Source organism: Panthera leo, chromosome F3 (assembly GCF_018350215.1).
Source record: "Panthera leo isolate Ple1 chromosome F3, P.leo_Ple1_pat1.1, whole genome shotgun sequence".
NCBI lineage: Eukaryota > Metazoa > Chordata > Mammalia > Carnivora > Felidae > Panthera > Panthera leo.
Window position 1 is genome coordinate 53,716,912 of NC_056696.1, and position 14,773 is coordinate 53,731,684.

The 14,773-nt window shown below is 35.9% G+C and overlaps 1 protein-coding gene across 1 annotated transcript in view; it reads right to left on the reverse strand.

The window, feature by feature from the left end:
• USH2A (usherin) overlaps positions 1–14,773 on the reverse strand; it is a 743,753-nt gene that overhangs the window by 348,501 nt on the left and 380,479 nt on the right. Inside the window, exons 34-35 of the mRNA XM_042925179.1 lie at positions 6,022–6,181; positions 4,438–4,609 (exon numbers count right to left, since the gene is read on the reverse strand). Of these exons, the coding sequence (XP_042781113.1) occupies positions 4,438–4,609; positions 6,022–6,181 (332 nt within the window). The remainder of the gene's footprint in view (positions 1–4,437; positions 4,610–6,021; positions 6,182–14,773) is intronic.

The window sequence follows — 14,773 nt, forward strand, 5'->3', positions numbered from 1 at the left end:
ACAATTTACCAAAAACCTGTAAGGACAATGAAGTAAAATCACAGGATGATGTAAAAAGCAGATATTTAGTCCATTTTCAAGGAAGGTAGTTATTGTTAATATAAAAAATTAAAACACCTTTTTATTTCTTTAGGCCTGTTCCCTGCTTTTCACTTTGATATTAAGGGAACAACCTTCTGATACTTAACACAGTTGATCTTCTTTCTCCTAAAAATAAGAGAGAGTTGACTTATTTTTAAAGACATTTTCTTAGTTGAAGTATACTTTTTGCCAAGTTGTTGCAAATAGTTGCAAATTCTTTATTAGGAGTATATATAATAAATGGCATTATATAAGTATATATAATAAGTGAGATCAATCTCACTTTCTCTTGGAAGAATGTAACAGTGGCCCATATCTCCAGGATAATTTCTCATCAGCGTAAGCAAGTTTTTGATGGGTTAAACTGTGGCTTGGACATAAAATTGCATTAAGATTGGGACCTAATTAACCTCTGTGGGTTTCCTCTAATTCTTAGTTACAGCATGTGCATATATATGTAAGAGATAAACCATACTCCTCCTGAGAACACAATCTTTGCAAATAAAAAGGAATCAATTAAGCTTGTGGCCAAACACTGACTCAAGCTCTAGGACATGTCATTGTTAGCCCAAGAAAAAACTATCTGAACATTAAAATAGAAACATGAAAATAAAACATTTCAAACATGCTAAAAGTCCACTAGAAAACATGGCAGGAAAAGAGGCCAAGTGGAACAGCTGAATTATCAAAGGAAAATGAGGGAAAGAACAGTCTTTCCCGTCCTCAGAGAGAGCTAAATCTGCCCACCTGCAGTTCCTAGATTTTTTTCCTTAGGTGGGGAAAAAATGTTGGAGCATCTTATTATTAACCTTATAACACACTGGGATTTAATTCTAATAGTCTATTTGTCACTATTATGTTTTTCTTATTTATGTCCTAAGAATTGTCCTCAGCTAACTCTCCTCAAAGAAAGTGTACTAAATGGTATATAATTATATGTATATTTAAAAACAAAATGTGAATTGAAATTTACTTTGCTTTGAGAATTTTAGGATGCCTTTTGGGATAAATAAAGCCGTGCTGTGGTTTGGAAGGATTGTTCTTTGGGCTGTGTCATCTGAGATCCATAAATTCATATTTTGGCAAAGAGGCCTTGGAGGAATCCAAGTAGTTTATGAGAGAATTTTTCTTGCAAATAAAACAGAATTTATAAAGAGGCTGCTGAAGTAACAAAATTACCTGCACAATATTTTATTTTGTTTCTTCCATGTACTTTTTGCATACATTTAGAGGTGCTAAGTGAGCAGTTCCTTCAACAAGGAAATAAATGCTCTTAAAGTTGCTTCCTATTGGTCACATCTAACTGATATTATCTAAATGAAACTGAATCAATCAGTATCTTGTCTGACCTGCCAGCACCAGGGGCCACTGCAGGCAGTGCCGTTGAATGCTGATTAAAATTCTGGTTTGGAAAAACTAAACAAAAGGGTGGGATTGACTCAAGATGCCTTTATGAAATGGCAAGGTCTTTGAAAGCCTCTGAGCCATTACAATAAGGAGCTTCAACTCATCTCCCATAGCTTTTATCAGTTGCAGCCATTTTTGTTAAATTACAAAGTGATACTACCACTCTGAAACGACCAGTAACCTCTGACCGAATAGGGGATTCAATTTTGGGGCAAGGACACGAGTAACTAATCAATGTATACCAAATATTTTGAAATGAGGACTGTCAGGAAAATCCAAAGCTAGCATTCTCCTTATCAATAGTTTGTTTTCAGATAAGCAGGCTCTGAGGATATTAAGAATGCAACATACTTTAAAGTGTGAAGAAATACAACAAGGCCATGCTATCTATAAATGATCTTTTGAAAAATTAAGTTCATCATGTCCAAGAATCTTTTCAGGAAATACACTTAGCATTCATCAAGAGGTAAATGTCTAGCAGTGATATGAAAATTATCAGACCACACATATACTGAAACTTGTCTGTGGTACTAGCTTCTTTATTTAATTTTTGGCTTATTATCTTTATATGGAGCTACCACACTCCACAATACCATTTGTTGAATGTAGTGACATGTCATGCTGTTTCTTCCAGCAGGAAAAACATATGCTTGGAACCACACAGTCCTCGACTCCCACATTGTACAGCAAACCATCTAACTCATACCAGAAGTCTCAGATTCTTTATGAAATAAATAGACTTAGTGTTCATTCATTCAGGAATCGTTGGTTGAGCTTCCAATTTCTACCAGGCACGGGGCTTGACTCCACAGATAGAATTTTGAAAGATACTGTCTCTACCCTTCAGGAGTTTATAATCTAGTTAAAAGGAAATATTACATGAAGCCACTTGAAGTAACACCTTCTCTGAGTCTAGAGTAAATCACAGCGGTTTGAATCCTCGTGTATTTTCCTCTATTTTTTAAAGGCTTGGCCATCTGTATGTTTTATTTTTCAGAAACTTTCAATATGCTAAGACCGACTATAAAGGCAACTCCACTTGGCTTAGAACCTAATCTCCATCTACTAATCTAATGACCTTGAAAGCCAGTTATTATGTGGAAACTGTGAAATATATAATAATCCTTCAATTAACCAGGATGAACCTAAAATGTTCTGGTTCATTTAATTTACTGGTTATGGAGTTAATAAAAAAACTTTTTAGTTGAATACTTCCTGAAAAATATATTAGTGTATTTTCTACACTAATAAATACAATGATATAAAAAAATCAAAAATGGCGTGAGCAAATTTATTTCCTTAACAAGAGTTAGGGCAAAGACTTCCACATCTTTATGACATCCTGCATCAACATTACTCAGTGGCTGACAGATTTCATTTGACTCCATAGAATACTGTTTGGAATCATAGAATGATTTAGTGTCATAGAATTTTAGGGCTCAAAGAGACATTAAAAATCATTTAGTTCAAAGTCCCAATTTTAGGCTGAAAGAATGCAAAAATCAGGGCGGTTAAGTGAATTTGCCTTGGGTTACATAGTTGTTAGTAAAGTCTGAATTGAAACCCAGGAGAGCAGACTTCCAATCTAGGGGTATTTATTTTTAAAGATATAGATGTATACAAAACAGGATATTGAGGTGGATTTCTACTGACTGCACAGCATATCCTAAAACTCGCCTTGGGAGTATAACTTTGTTTCATGACCTTTGTCTCCTGATAAAACTAAAAATACAACAATTTTTACTTAATTTTGGTTGCTTCTAAGCAATAGACTCTTTTCTGGATTTTGATAATACCACTGTTTTGAAAATAGTGTGGATTTCTGTATCAGTTTTTGAAAATCAAGTTAATATATTTCTTACATATTGAGTAATACAAGTAAGTAATCAAAGATGCTGTTTTATAAGCCAATCTGTGTGCTGAACACCTAGGCACATGGAGTCAGTTCTGAACAGGATTTTTAACATTGTGTGATTGCCCTTGTTTTGTGGTGTCAGGTCAGACAGTTAGCAATAGTTGAATGTAGTTTATTTTCTCGTGGTATAATATTTAGAGCATTCAAGAGCATGTTAAGTAAAATGAATGCATACACAGTGTCTACATAAATGTAAATTTATTCATAATCAAGAGCAGAATATTTTCTATGGCATTTATCAAAGCAAATATCCTTATATAGGTATTGCTATAAAATGAAGAGTGTGTTTAAAACAAATAGGGACAATCTCATGTTTATATTCAGTTATTTTCAGATGTGCTATTAAACTTAAAAAAGATTATATTTCATCAAAAAACAAAAGGAAGTACTGAGTATAAATTCCACAGTAATATCAAGGTCTTTTAAAAGACCTTTGTATAAAAGTGCTATTTTGCATTAAAAAATCCTATTGTCTGTCTAAAGACCTCTAAAGTATGTTGATTCTAGGGTTTTATTAAGTGACTGTTCTTTCAAGAAAGAAATGTAATGTAAACCAGAACATAATAACAATCCAGAATATTTGAGGGTCATTTAAACCTTCATTTTTAAAATATAAGACCTAAGTTTTCATACTGTACATTGTTTTCCGAATGAATACAAGATCCATGGGGAAATAACCTTATTAATTCAGGCATTGTAGAAAAAGTCCTATCAATTATGACATTCTAGAAATAACAAAACTGAAATAATTTCTGATAATCCCAAATTAGATTTAGAAAAAATCTACTGACTCAGATTGGTATGCTATGATTTTGTACGATATAAAATAAATATGTAGGTATTAGATCATATTCAAATTTACAATGTGAAAGGAGTTTTCTGTCTCAATAGCAATATGTGAGTTTTTGGTTTTCGTTTTTTTTTGTGTGTTTTTTTGTTTTTTTTTTTAAGTGAGGGAGAGAGAGTAGATGGGACAAAGGAAAGAGAAGCAGCAAGGAAAGGAAGAGAAAGTGACAGAAGTAAAGTGAACTTACTCCCAGCTTGATGAGATATTTATTACCAGGGGACAGGTATTGAAGCAGGTGATCCTGAAAAAGTTCTGTGCTGTTATAGATGACATCCCAAATTGTAAAATTATGCGTGTGATTTGAAATATATAATATATAGCGCTCCAGAATTCCATTTACATTTCTTGGTTGTTTCCACCTGGGAATGGAAAAATATAGCATGACTATCCATCATTCATTCAAGTCAAACCTGAAATGTGCAAGATTTTTAAAGGACACATATGAACTTGGATTTATGCCACTCAAACACACACACACACACACACACACACACACACACACACACATACACTGAAAGCTTTAAAAAAAGTTAAAAAAAACCCAACTAATTATTAAATGTCTATTCTGAATGGTATAAAGAAAATATGACACAGTGCCTGCTTTCTAGTTACTTATAATTTTAATTAGCTAATAATATAGTAAATGTGTGCCCGAGTATTTAATTTTGAACTTAAGCCATAGAACAAGACGGGAGAAGTAGAACATTTGAGAACCTATGGGAAATGGGAGAGCGAGAGATAACATAATTGTCGCTTTGCAAAAAGACAATTGCCACAAAAATGAGCAATCTAACATAGATTAACATACAACTACAGAATACAGAGAAGCTGAGGACTGAAGTGCTGAAGTAGTCAAATAAAACTTCTTGAATGAGGTGAGAATATACCTAGATACAGAAGACTATCCTTGATGGATCGGATTTGGTAGGCAAAAAGAAAAAGTAGAGGATAGTCCAGATAGTAGAGGATAGTCCAGATAGGACTTACAATGTGTCGGTGACAATGAGCAGGGCAAATCATAAAACAGACAGAAATTGAGAAACTGAGAAATACTTAGAGTAGTGGGAAATCTTTTGGCGTAAGTAATGCGGGCTCAGTTTAGGGCAGCGCTGAAAGCCAATAGGCCAGTTCAGACTTGGAGCCATTGGTATGAAGCATAATGTTTTTTCAGCTCGAATGAATATCATAATTTATTCAGCCCAAACACTTCTTTTACAGGTGGGAAAACTGAGACCAACAGAAATGGATGTAAACAAGTATTAACCGGCGGCAAGACAGATTTGTTAAGTTTTGATTCAGTACCACAAGTTGCCTTGCACCTCAGATCAGGAAATGGGTAAGAATCACTCGATATCAAAAATAATCTGAACATGCCTGTATGTGAAAATTCCTTTCTGACTTCAACTTTCAGGGAACAAGAAGGTCCTAGTTTACACTCAAAAAGAAAATATATATTTAGACTTTCTAATTCCAACTCATCACTGATAACACCACCCATATGGAAAGCCCAAGGCGGTCTTGTAAGTGGTCAGTTTCCCCTTATCGAAGTCTCCACAGAATCTGTGTCCGTATGTAGCTCAGCCTGATTGCATAAAGACAAAATGGAAATTAAGTTGGCAAGTGATAATCAAAGGTTCCCAGAACCACTGAACTAATCACTTCTATGCATTTCATCACAATAAAATTAATTTTATGTCACAAACCCTTCCCTTGATTGAGCTCACTGGGATTCTTGCATAAACCAGTGTGCAACAAAAACATTTCTACTTACTGGACATATATTGTTCTAGAATCCAGGACAGTCAGAAGTGGGGAATCCACGTGTTCTGGTGGCAGCTGTGCCGTGGACAGTATGACCAGGGAACTGTTTGTACATCCCACATGCGTGCAGGCACTAAGTAGAAACTGGTGGGGCGTAAACGCTGCTAAATCTAGAGGGTGGAGAGAAAAAGAATTTATTTACCATCATATTTTTTATTCAGGTGATCTTACAACTCCTCTACATTCCTACTTCTTAGAACTGTTAAAGTAAAGCTTAAAATAAAAATCAATAGTCCTAAAAATCAATAGCAATAAATATAGGCTGTTTTATCCTTTAAATATACTACGGTTATTTTTAAACAGACAAGTGTCAGTCAAACTCTCGGTTTAACTTTTTCATTTTCACAATTTGACTGTCTTCTTGAATGTCTATGACCAGGTAAATCGTTTTCTGCGTTTAGAGTTAGTTCAATGGTTCTGTTGAAAAATAAATGAGACATTTAAATTATTTTTAAAGCATATTTGAAGACAACAGGAGTTGCTTTTGAAATGCAAATACATAACTCGTAACAATGACTTTGTGCTTGTAATTCCTTTTCCAGAATTCTTTTCTTCTCTTGTCCACCTGCCTGCCTGTTATTTGACCTTCAAGTTGTCCAGGCTAAGTGCAAAAGTCTGTTTCTTTCTTAAGATGCTCCTAACACATCCTGCTGTGACCCCTGGCACAAGGTGGAGCTATTACCCTCTCCTTTGTCTCCCACAGTATTTACACATACCTTTGCATAGCATTATAACACTGTCACAGTGATTTGCTTACGTGACTTCACATAATTCAATCATTAGACTGAATGTTGTGAGGGAAGGATTGATTTTGCATTCTCAGTATCTAGCACAATGTCTAGCACACTGTAGGTTTTGAATATATGTTTGAATCAATGAGTAAAGAACTAAGAATGAGATGATCTAGATATAGCTGAGCGAGGTATGACCATTGATGGAGAGAATGGGATAGTACCCTAGCTAGTAATGATCTCTCCCTCGCTTGAATTTCTCTAGTACTTTCTGTCTACCTTTCTAATGTATGTCATTTCCCCTTGCATTAGAATAAGCCAATCTGTATTTTACTAATTCAATTCTAAAATACCCTGAGCACTTCTCTTATAAAGGTACTCAGTAATTATTTTGTGGAGGGACACCTGGGGGGCTTAGTCTGTTAAGCATCCGACTCTTGACTTTGGCTGAGGTCAAGATCTCACGGTTCAGGAGATTGAATCCTGCATCTGGGCTCTGTACTGTCAGCTTGGATTCTCTGTCTCCCTGTCTCTCTCTGCCCCTCCCCCACTTGCATATTCATACGCGCCCTCTCTCTTTCTCAAAAATAAATATATAAACCTTTAAAAAAATAATATTTTGTCGATGAGTCTAACCAAATTTCAGTCAACTTTACCAGGTTGATAAACATCATTCATACTTTTATACTACTAGAAGTAGTTATTTTCTGGGATATTTTTGAAATAAGTTAGTCATAATTTAAGTAACACATATTTCAAGATCTCATTAACCTTGAACCATTACAATTTCACATTTAAAAGATTAATGAAGTACAACCTAATTTAGGGAAATAGATTTTGCATTGCACTGATAGCAAAAGTAAACTAGAAAAGAACACTTTGGTTTTCATGCAATGTACAGTCAATTGGTTAAACATGTAGGGCATCAGAAAAAAAAGGCAAAAAAATAATTTTACACTAAATATAGTTACTCTAGACCAAAAGAGTGGCCATCAAGAAGAGACTCACAATGTTTTCCATTAAGCCTTGTTTTCATTACAATTTTATCCCACTGATACTCAGTGGTACCAGTTGAGGTGGGCACCCCCAAACAATGTGGTCAGAAGATATGTTACAAGGACATTTTGGAGCCCGTGGTGAACTAGTACAGTATTGCCAGGAACTGCTAAGTGATGACAGGAATGCTGTCCCACATGTGCACAAGTCAGACAGAACTGGGGTACCTCCATTTGGATTAATATTCTATGAAACTTACTAAATTAAAAATCATGAGAACGGTGGTCTCATATGCCACAAAGAGTATAAACTACTATTTACTATAGGAAAATTTGATGCAAAGGACACATTACCAACCATCCCCCTGTCCTCTTCACCTTCTCCTTCTGATTGCCAAGAACTTGGTGGCCATGCAGCCTCTCTACTGCCTGTTTGAATTCCTTGATTCCCAAGGAAGGAGAAGCTAGGGATGTGACTCTAAGTCCAGTTTCAAGAGCAAAATCAAGGAGGCACTGCACCTAGAGTAAAGCAGGAATCCCTGATGGGTCTGTCAGTTCAAATAGGAGAAAGATGTGGTATTTGAACATGAGAGTACCTCTAACTTTTCTGAAAGAACAGGCCCCTGCCAAAATTGTACTCCATGTGGTCAATTCCAAGAGACTTTGGAATATTTTGCATGAGCATCATTGCTGTCTATACTAGACTGTCTTGACCCAGCTGCAAATAAGGCTGGATGCTACAATGTTCTTAGACAACTGAACTCTGTGGAGGGGAAGTTTTTACTTACATCCTAGCTTGTTGAGGTCGAGATTCGGCTACCCAGTTTGTAGCTGGTCAGGAACTCATACCATTCAAATGCGGCCCTATACTTGCTTGTCTGTGTTTGTAGGGACAGACTTGCACAGCTAAAAATCCTTAGTTAATTCGTACTTACTTAAATTAATCCTTAGTTACCATCCTCAGGCCGATGAGGTCAGACTACATCATCATGGTATCACCACATTACAGAATCTCCTTATTACAGAATGAACCATTCCCTTTCATGCTACAGCCTTCATACTTTGAAAGTGGCCTTGATCGCCTAACTCCTAAACTCACCAGGAATATTAATCTGCCTCAGATGCCTAGTAGCCTGTTGTGGCAATTGGTTCCAGGGTTACCATCTATATCTTGATTCTATTGTCACAAAATATCCTCCTCCATGGATTGGGAAACTTGCATTTTTATGTTAGTTGGGGACTGGGGGAGACCAGGATGAAGAAGTAAGTATGTTTGGGAGGTCATGTTACTTAAGAGGCCCAGTATGACTGATGAACTGGGATTGAAATACCAAACCTTGTCAAGTCTTACATTCATAGTTAGGGTGTGCCCCCAGATTATGTAAGGTGTGGGGTTTTTGGGTGAAAAAAATACTGCATTTTAGGAGACAGCATGGTTTTAAACTAAATGTCTAACAGGGTTTAAGGATATTAGTGGTGTATAATTGCAAAGTGCTATAATGAACATAGAATAGAGCAAGGAGAATCAGGAGTGCTGGGTAATGTTAAAAGGCAAGAATCAGTGGAGGCTTTGGCAGGAAAGTGACATACTGAGTTTTTAAAGACTTGGAAGGGGTGAGAGTCAATTTGGGATTCTACAGGGAGGGCCATTCTAAGAGAGACAACAAACAGAGCAAAGGCTTGGAAGGAGGAAAATGCCTGTAACAGATATAGCAAGGAGGCCAGTGTGGCTGAAGCAGAGCAAATACATGAAACAGAAGTAAGAGATGATATCAGAGATTTAATGAGGGACCAGATCACATGAGCCTTGTAGGTCTTTGCACGGATTTGGGGTTTTCATCCAAGATCCTACACAGCAAGACTCCAGAGGATTTTCCACAGAATTGTTGCATGATCATATGGATTTCATGAATATCACCCTGGCTGCTGGGTTGAATGCAGATTATAGTGAACAAGAGCATAAGCATAATCTCACTTAAGAGGTTATTGTGGTAATCAAGTAAGTGGAGGCTGTCATAAGTAAAAAAAAAAAAAAAAGTCGGATTCTGGGTATTTTTTTTTCAACTCTAGTGAAGCACTAACATAACACATGTAAGATTGAGATGTACATTGTGATGATTAAATACCCATGTGCATTGCAAAAGGATCACAATAAGGTTAGTTAACATCTCCATACTCTTTACATAATTTCCTTTTTGTGTGTGTGGTGATAAAGTTCAAGATTTACTCTCTTAATGACTTTCACGTATATAATACAGTACTGTTAACTATGTTTACCATGCTGTAACTTAGATCACCAGAACTTACTCATCTTATAGCTGGAAGTGTATACTCTTTGACTGACGTCTCCCTATTCCTCCCCCCATCTCTGGCCTCAATCCCCTGGTCACCATGATTCTGCTCTCTAGTTCTCTGAGTTAGGCTTTTTTATTCCACATATAAGTGAAAATATATAGTATTTGTCTTTCTTTGTATGATTTATTTCACCTAGCATAATTTTCTCAAGGTCTATCCATATTGTCTCAAAGGGCAGGAATTCCTCTTTACATGGCTGACTATCATTCCTGTGTGTATATGCATGTGTGTGTGTGTGTGTGTATATATATATGTGTGTGTGTGTGTGTGTGTGTATGTGTGTGTGTGTCTGTATCTATAAGCTTATTTTATTTTTAAATTCAACATATAAGTGAGATCATATGGTATTTGTCTTCCTCTGTATGACTTATTTCACTTAGCATAACCCTCTCAAGGTCCATCCACGTTGTTGCAAGTGACAAGATTTCATTATTTTATAATGTTCCATAGTGTGTGTGTGCATGTGTGTGTGTGTGTGTGTGTGTGTGTGTGTATTTATATATACCTCACATTTTCTCTATACATTCATCCATCATAGACACTTAATTTGTTTCCATATCTTGGCTATTGTAAATAATACTGCAATGAACATGGGGGTGCATCTATCTTTTTGAGTTAGCGTTTTCATTTTCCTTGGAAAAATACCCAGAAGTGGGATTACTGGGTGATATTTTAATTATATTTTTAATTTTTTGAGGAACCTCCATACTGTTTTCAATAATGGCTGCATCAATTTACATTCCCGCCTACGGTGTACAAGGGTTCCTTTTTCTCCACTTCCTTATCAACACTTGTTATTTCTTGTCTTATTGATAACAGCCATTTTAACAGATGTGAAGTGGTGTCTCATTGTGGTTTTGATTCGCATTTCCCCATGATTAATGATGTTGAGCATATTTTCATATACCTGTTGGCCATCTGCATGTCTTTTTTTAAAAAATGTCAACACAGATCTTCTGTCCATTTTTTAATTGGATTGCTTTTCTCTACTCATTTTGCTGTGGAGAAGTATGAGTTCTCTATACGATTTAGATATTAGCTCCTTATCAGACATATGATTTGCAAGTACGTTCTCCCATTCAGTTGGCTGCATTTTCAATTTGTTGATTTTTCTTTCTGTGTAGAGCTTTTTAGTTTGATGTAGTTCTACTTGTTGATTTTTGCTTTTATTGCTTTTGCTTTCAGTGTCAGATCCAAAAATATCATCACCAAGATCTGTGCATGAAGCTTATCATTTGTTCTAAGAGTTTTATGGTCTTACATACAAGTGTTGATTGCATGGAGTTAATTTTTGTGAATGATATAAGACGGTGGTCCAGCTTCATTCTTTTGCATGTGGCTGTCCAGTTCTCCCAATACCATTTATTGAAAAGACTGTCCTTTTCCCATTGTTTGGGATCCTTTGTTGCAAATTAATTGATATATGTATATGTATATGTATATGTATGTGTGTATATATATATATATATATATATATATATATACATATATACGTATATATGTATTTTATTTCTGGGCTTTCTATTCTATTCCATTGATATGTCTGTTTTTATGCCAATACTATACTGTTTTGAATACCATGGGCTTTTAATATATTTTAAAACCAATAGTGTGGTGCCTCTGTATAGCAGGCCAGTCTTGAGATTCAGGCTAGGATTCAGTCTAGTGATGAAGAGGTCAGGTCTGGGGTCTGCAATGAAGTTAGGTGCTCACTTATGCTTCTCCCATAGGGAGAATCTTGATCTCTGCCAGGATGCCTGGGTTTGGGGCATGGTTAAATGGAGGTAATGTGAATCTATCTTTCCTACCCTCCTTAATGCATCTTTTCTCATTTCAGTGCTTTACCCAGGTGCTGTAATCCCTCACTTCAAGTACTTGGCTCTTGTGAAGGTATTTTTATGTGTGAGTACTTGTTCAAACTGGTGTGTTGGGTGGGGGTAGGGGATTGGGGAATTGATGGAATGAGCTGAGAAGTCCCTATGCTGCCATGTTGCTGACATCACTCCAAGAGGATCTCTGGATATGTGTTAAAGCCAAAACTAATAGGATTCCTCAATGCACTGTAGGTAGTGTGTGAAAGAGAGGAGTCAAAGTTGATTCTAAAGTTTTGGGCCTCAGCAAAGGCAAGGATGAAGTAATCATTAATTTGGTTGAAAATATCACAGAAAGTAAAACAAGTTTGGAACGGGAAGATAAAGAAGTAACATTTTAGACATGGAAAGTTTGATATATCAATTAGAAAACAAAGAGAGATGCCAATTAAAGAATTTAAGTTTGGAATTTCAGGAAGAAGTCCTGGCCTGAGTTATAATGTGAGATGTCATCATGATATTGTTTACATTTAAAGTGAATGAGAACACTAAAAATGTGAGTGTGGATAGAAAAGAGAAAAGATGCAAGGATACAAATTGATATATATATATATATATATATATATATATATATATATCATATATCATATATATATTATATATATAATTTTTTTTCTGGAAGTAAAGCAGAAATCAACCAAGAAGACAGAGAAAGAACAACCAGTAAGGTATGAGTAAAAGGAGAAGATTATGGCATACTGGAAGTCAAATTAATCAAATGTTTTAAGGGTGTTAGGTCCAATAAGATGAGGACTAAAGACTGACCATTGTTTCACAATATGGCAGTCATTCGTATTTGTTCAATAAAAGTTTCAGTGAAGCCTCAGAGGTCAAAGCCTGACTGCAGTGAGTTTATGAGACAGTGATGGAACAATTAGAGATGGTGAATATAAACAACTATTTCAAGAAATTTTGTTGTAGACAAAAATAGAAAAATGAGACAATAGAGAGAAGGTAAGTAGAGTCCAGGGATTAAAAAAAAATAATTTAAATGAGATAAAAATTGTGTTGTATGCTGATGGGAATGATTCAGTAGAGATGGCAAAATTAGTAATGGATGAAAAAGAAGAGAATTGCTGGAGCTTTTCCTTTATTATGTGAAACAATGGGATCTAGTATGAAAGTGGAGGATTTGGACTTAGAGCAAGGCAGATACTCTTTCATTATAGGGGAGAAGGCAGATTATGTGGGTGTGAATGCTGGTAGGTGGGTAGATGGTCACAGGAGTGTGTGGGATTTACCTTATAACTGCTTCAATTTTCTCGGTGAAGAAAGAAGCAAGATCATTAGTCAAGAGTGATCTTTCGATTCCCCCAGAATAATACACTACATTGGGCTCTCTATTTCTCTTAGAATGAAATCTATTAATGGTCAATGAAATACTACATGACTTAACACCTGCCGACTTCTCCTCATTCCTTCCATACACTAGAAATATTTCTGTTCCTTTAATTCTACATGTCACACCTCCAGGCCTTTGCAGGTACTATTCCTTCTAACTGAAATATATTTTCTCCTTCTTTATACTTGGCTGAATTTTTCTCATTCTTCAGGCTCATCTTCCCCTGCGTGTTTTCTCTTGATAATCTAACGGTGTGGCCACCATCATCCCCAGATACTCTCTGTCATATTGCCTTGTTTAGTTATTTATTATAATTACCAAAACATGTCAGAAATTGCCATGTTATTTATTTCTTGACTTTATATGCCTCCAATGGGAATGTAAACTCCTTGAGTGCAGATATTTTCTACACTGCAATATCTCCAGAACTGATATAATGTCTAATGAGCATAGTTTTATTTGTTGAGTGAATGAATGGGCAAGACCAGAAGAACACCTCTGACCCTTACCCAGATTGCCAACTTTTCTCAGAAATAGAATGATATCTAACGATCCCAGAATTTAATTAATTGTTAGGCCAATGAAGGGGTCTGTAACTGTGAGATGAAAGAGATTTACTATTAAAACAAAACAAAACACACACACACACACACACACACACACACACACACACAAGAAAAAGTCAAAGTTGTGTTTGCCTGAATACCAAAACATAATTTTCAGACATGAATGCTTCATAATAACAAGAAGCTAGGGATACCCCAAAAGTTCAACAGTGGTTTTCTCAGAGTGAGGGCATAAGGATGATTTAAATCTTGTTTAATTTTTGACTACACGTATTTTTTCAAGTTCTGTGATATGCATCTACATACACATAGAGGTGGAGAAATGACAGCCATAATTTACCAATATCAATTCATTATTTAAGAAAATGTAGACCTAGTTGACACACGCTCCCTTATACCTTCTATGTCATACTTCTCCTTTCCTCAATGACTTCAGCATTGGCTCAGTTTTCTTTTCAATTATAATTCCTTTTTGGCAACTCCAACATCCTCAATAATGACTCATCTCTGAATCTGGCTTCACTTTAACTTCCTCAAATGTAATGTCCTTCACCTCTACTTCATTTATTCGACATTCAGCACAGTTCCACCCACTACTGGGTCATCTTTGGAACTATTTCCAAGATTCTTAAAGTCTGCCCTCTCCAACCACATACATATAGCCTTCCACCTCTTCCTCCTGTCATATCAATGCAGCCACTCACTCCTTTGTCATCACACAGTGTCCAGTCTCTTAGCACGTTCTTATTTTCAAACGATTTTTAACATTTGCATTTTTCTTGATATAATCCTTGATGACCCCTTTCAAAACCATACTCTCCAGCTCCCTAGATTTTTTTCAC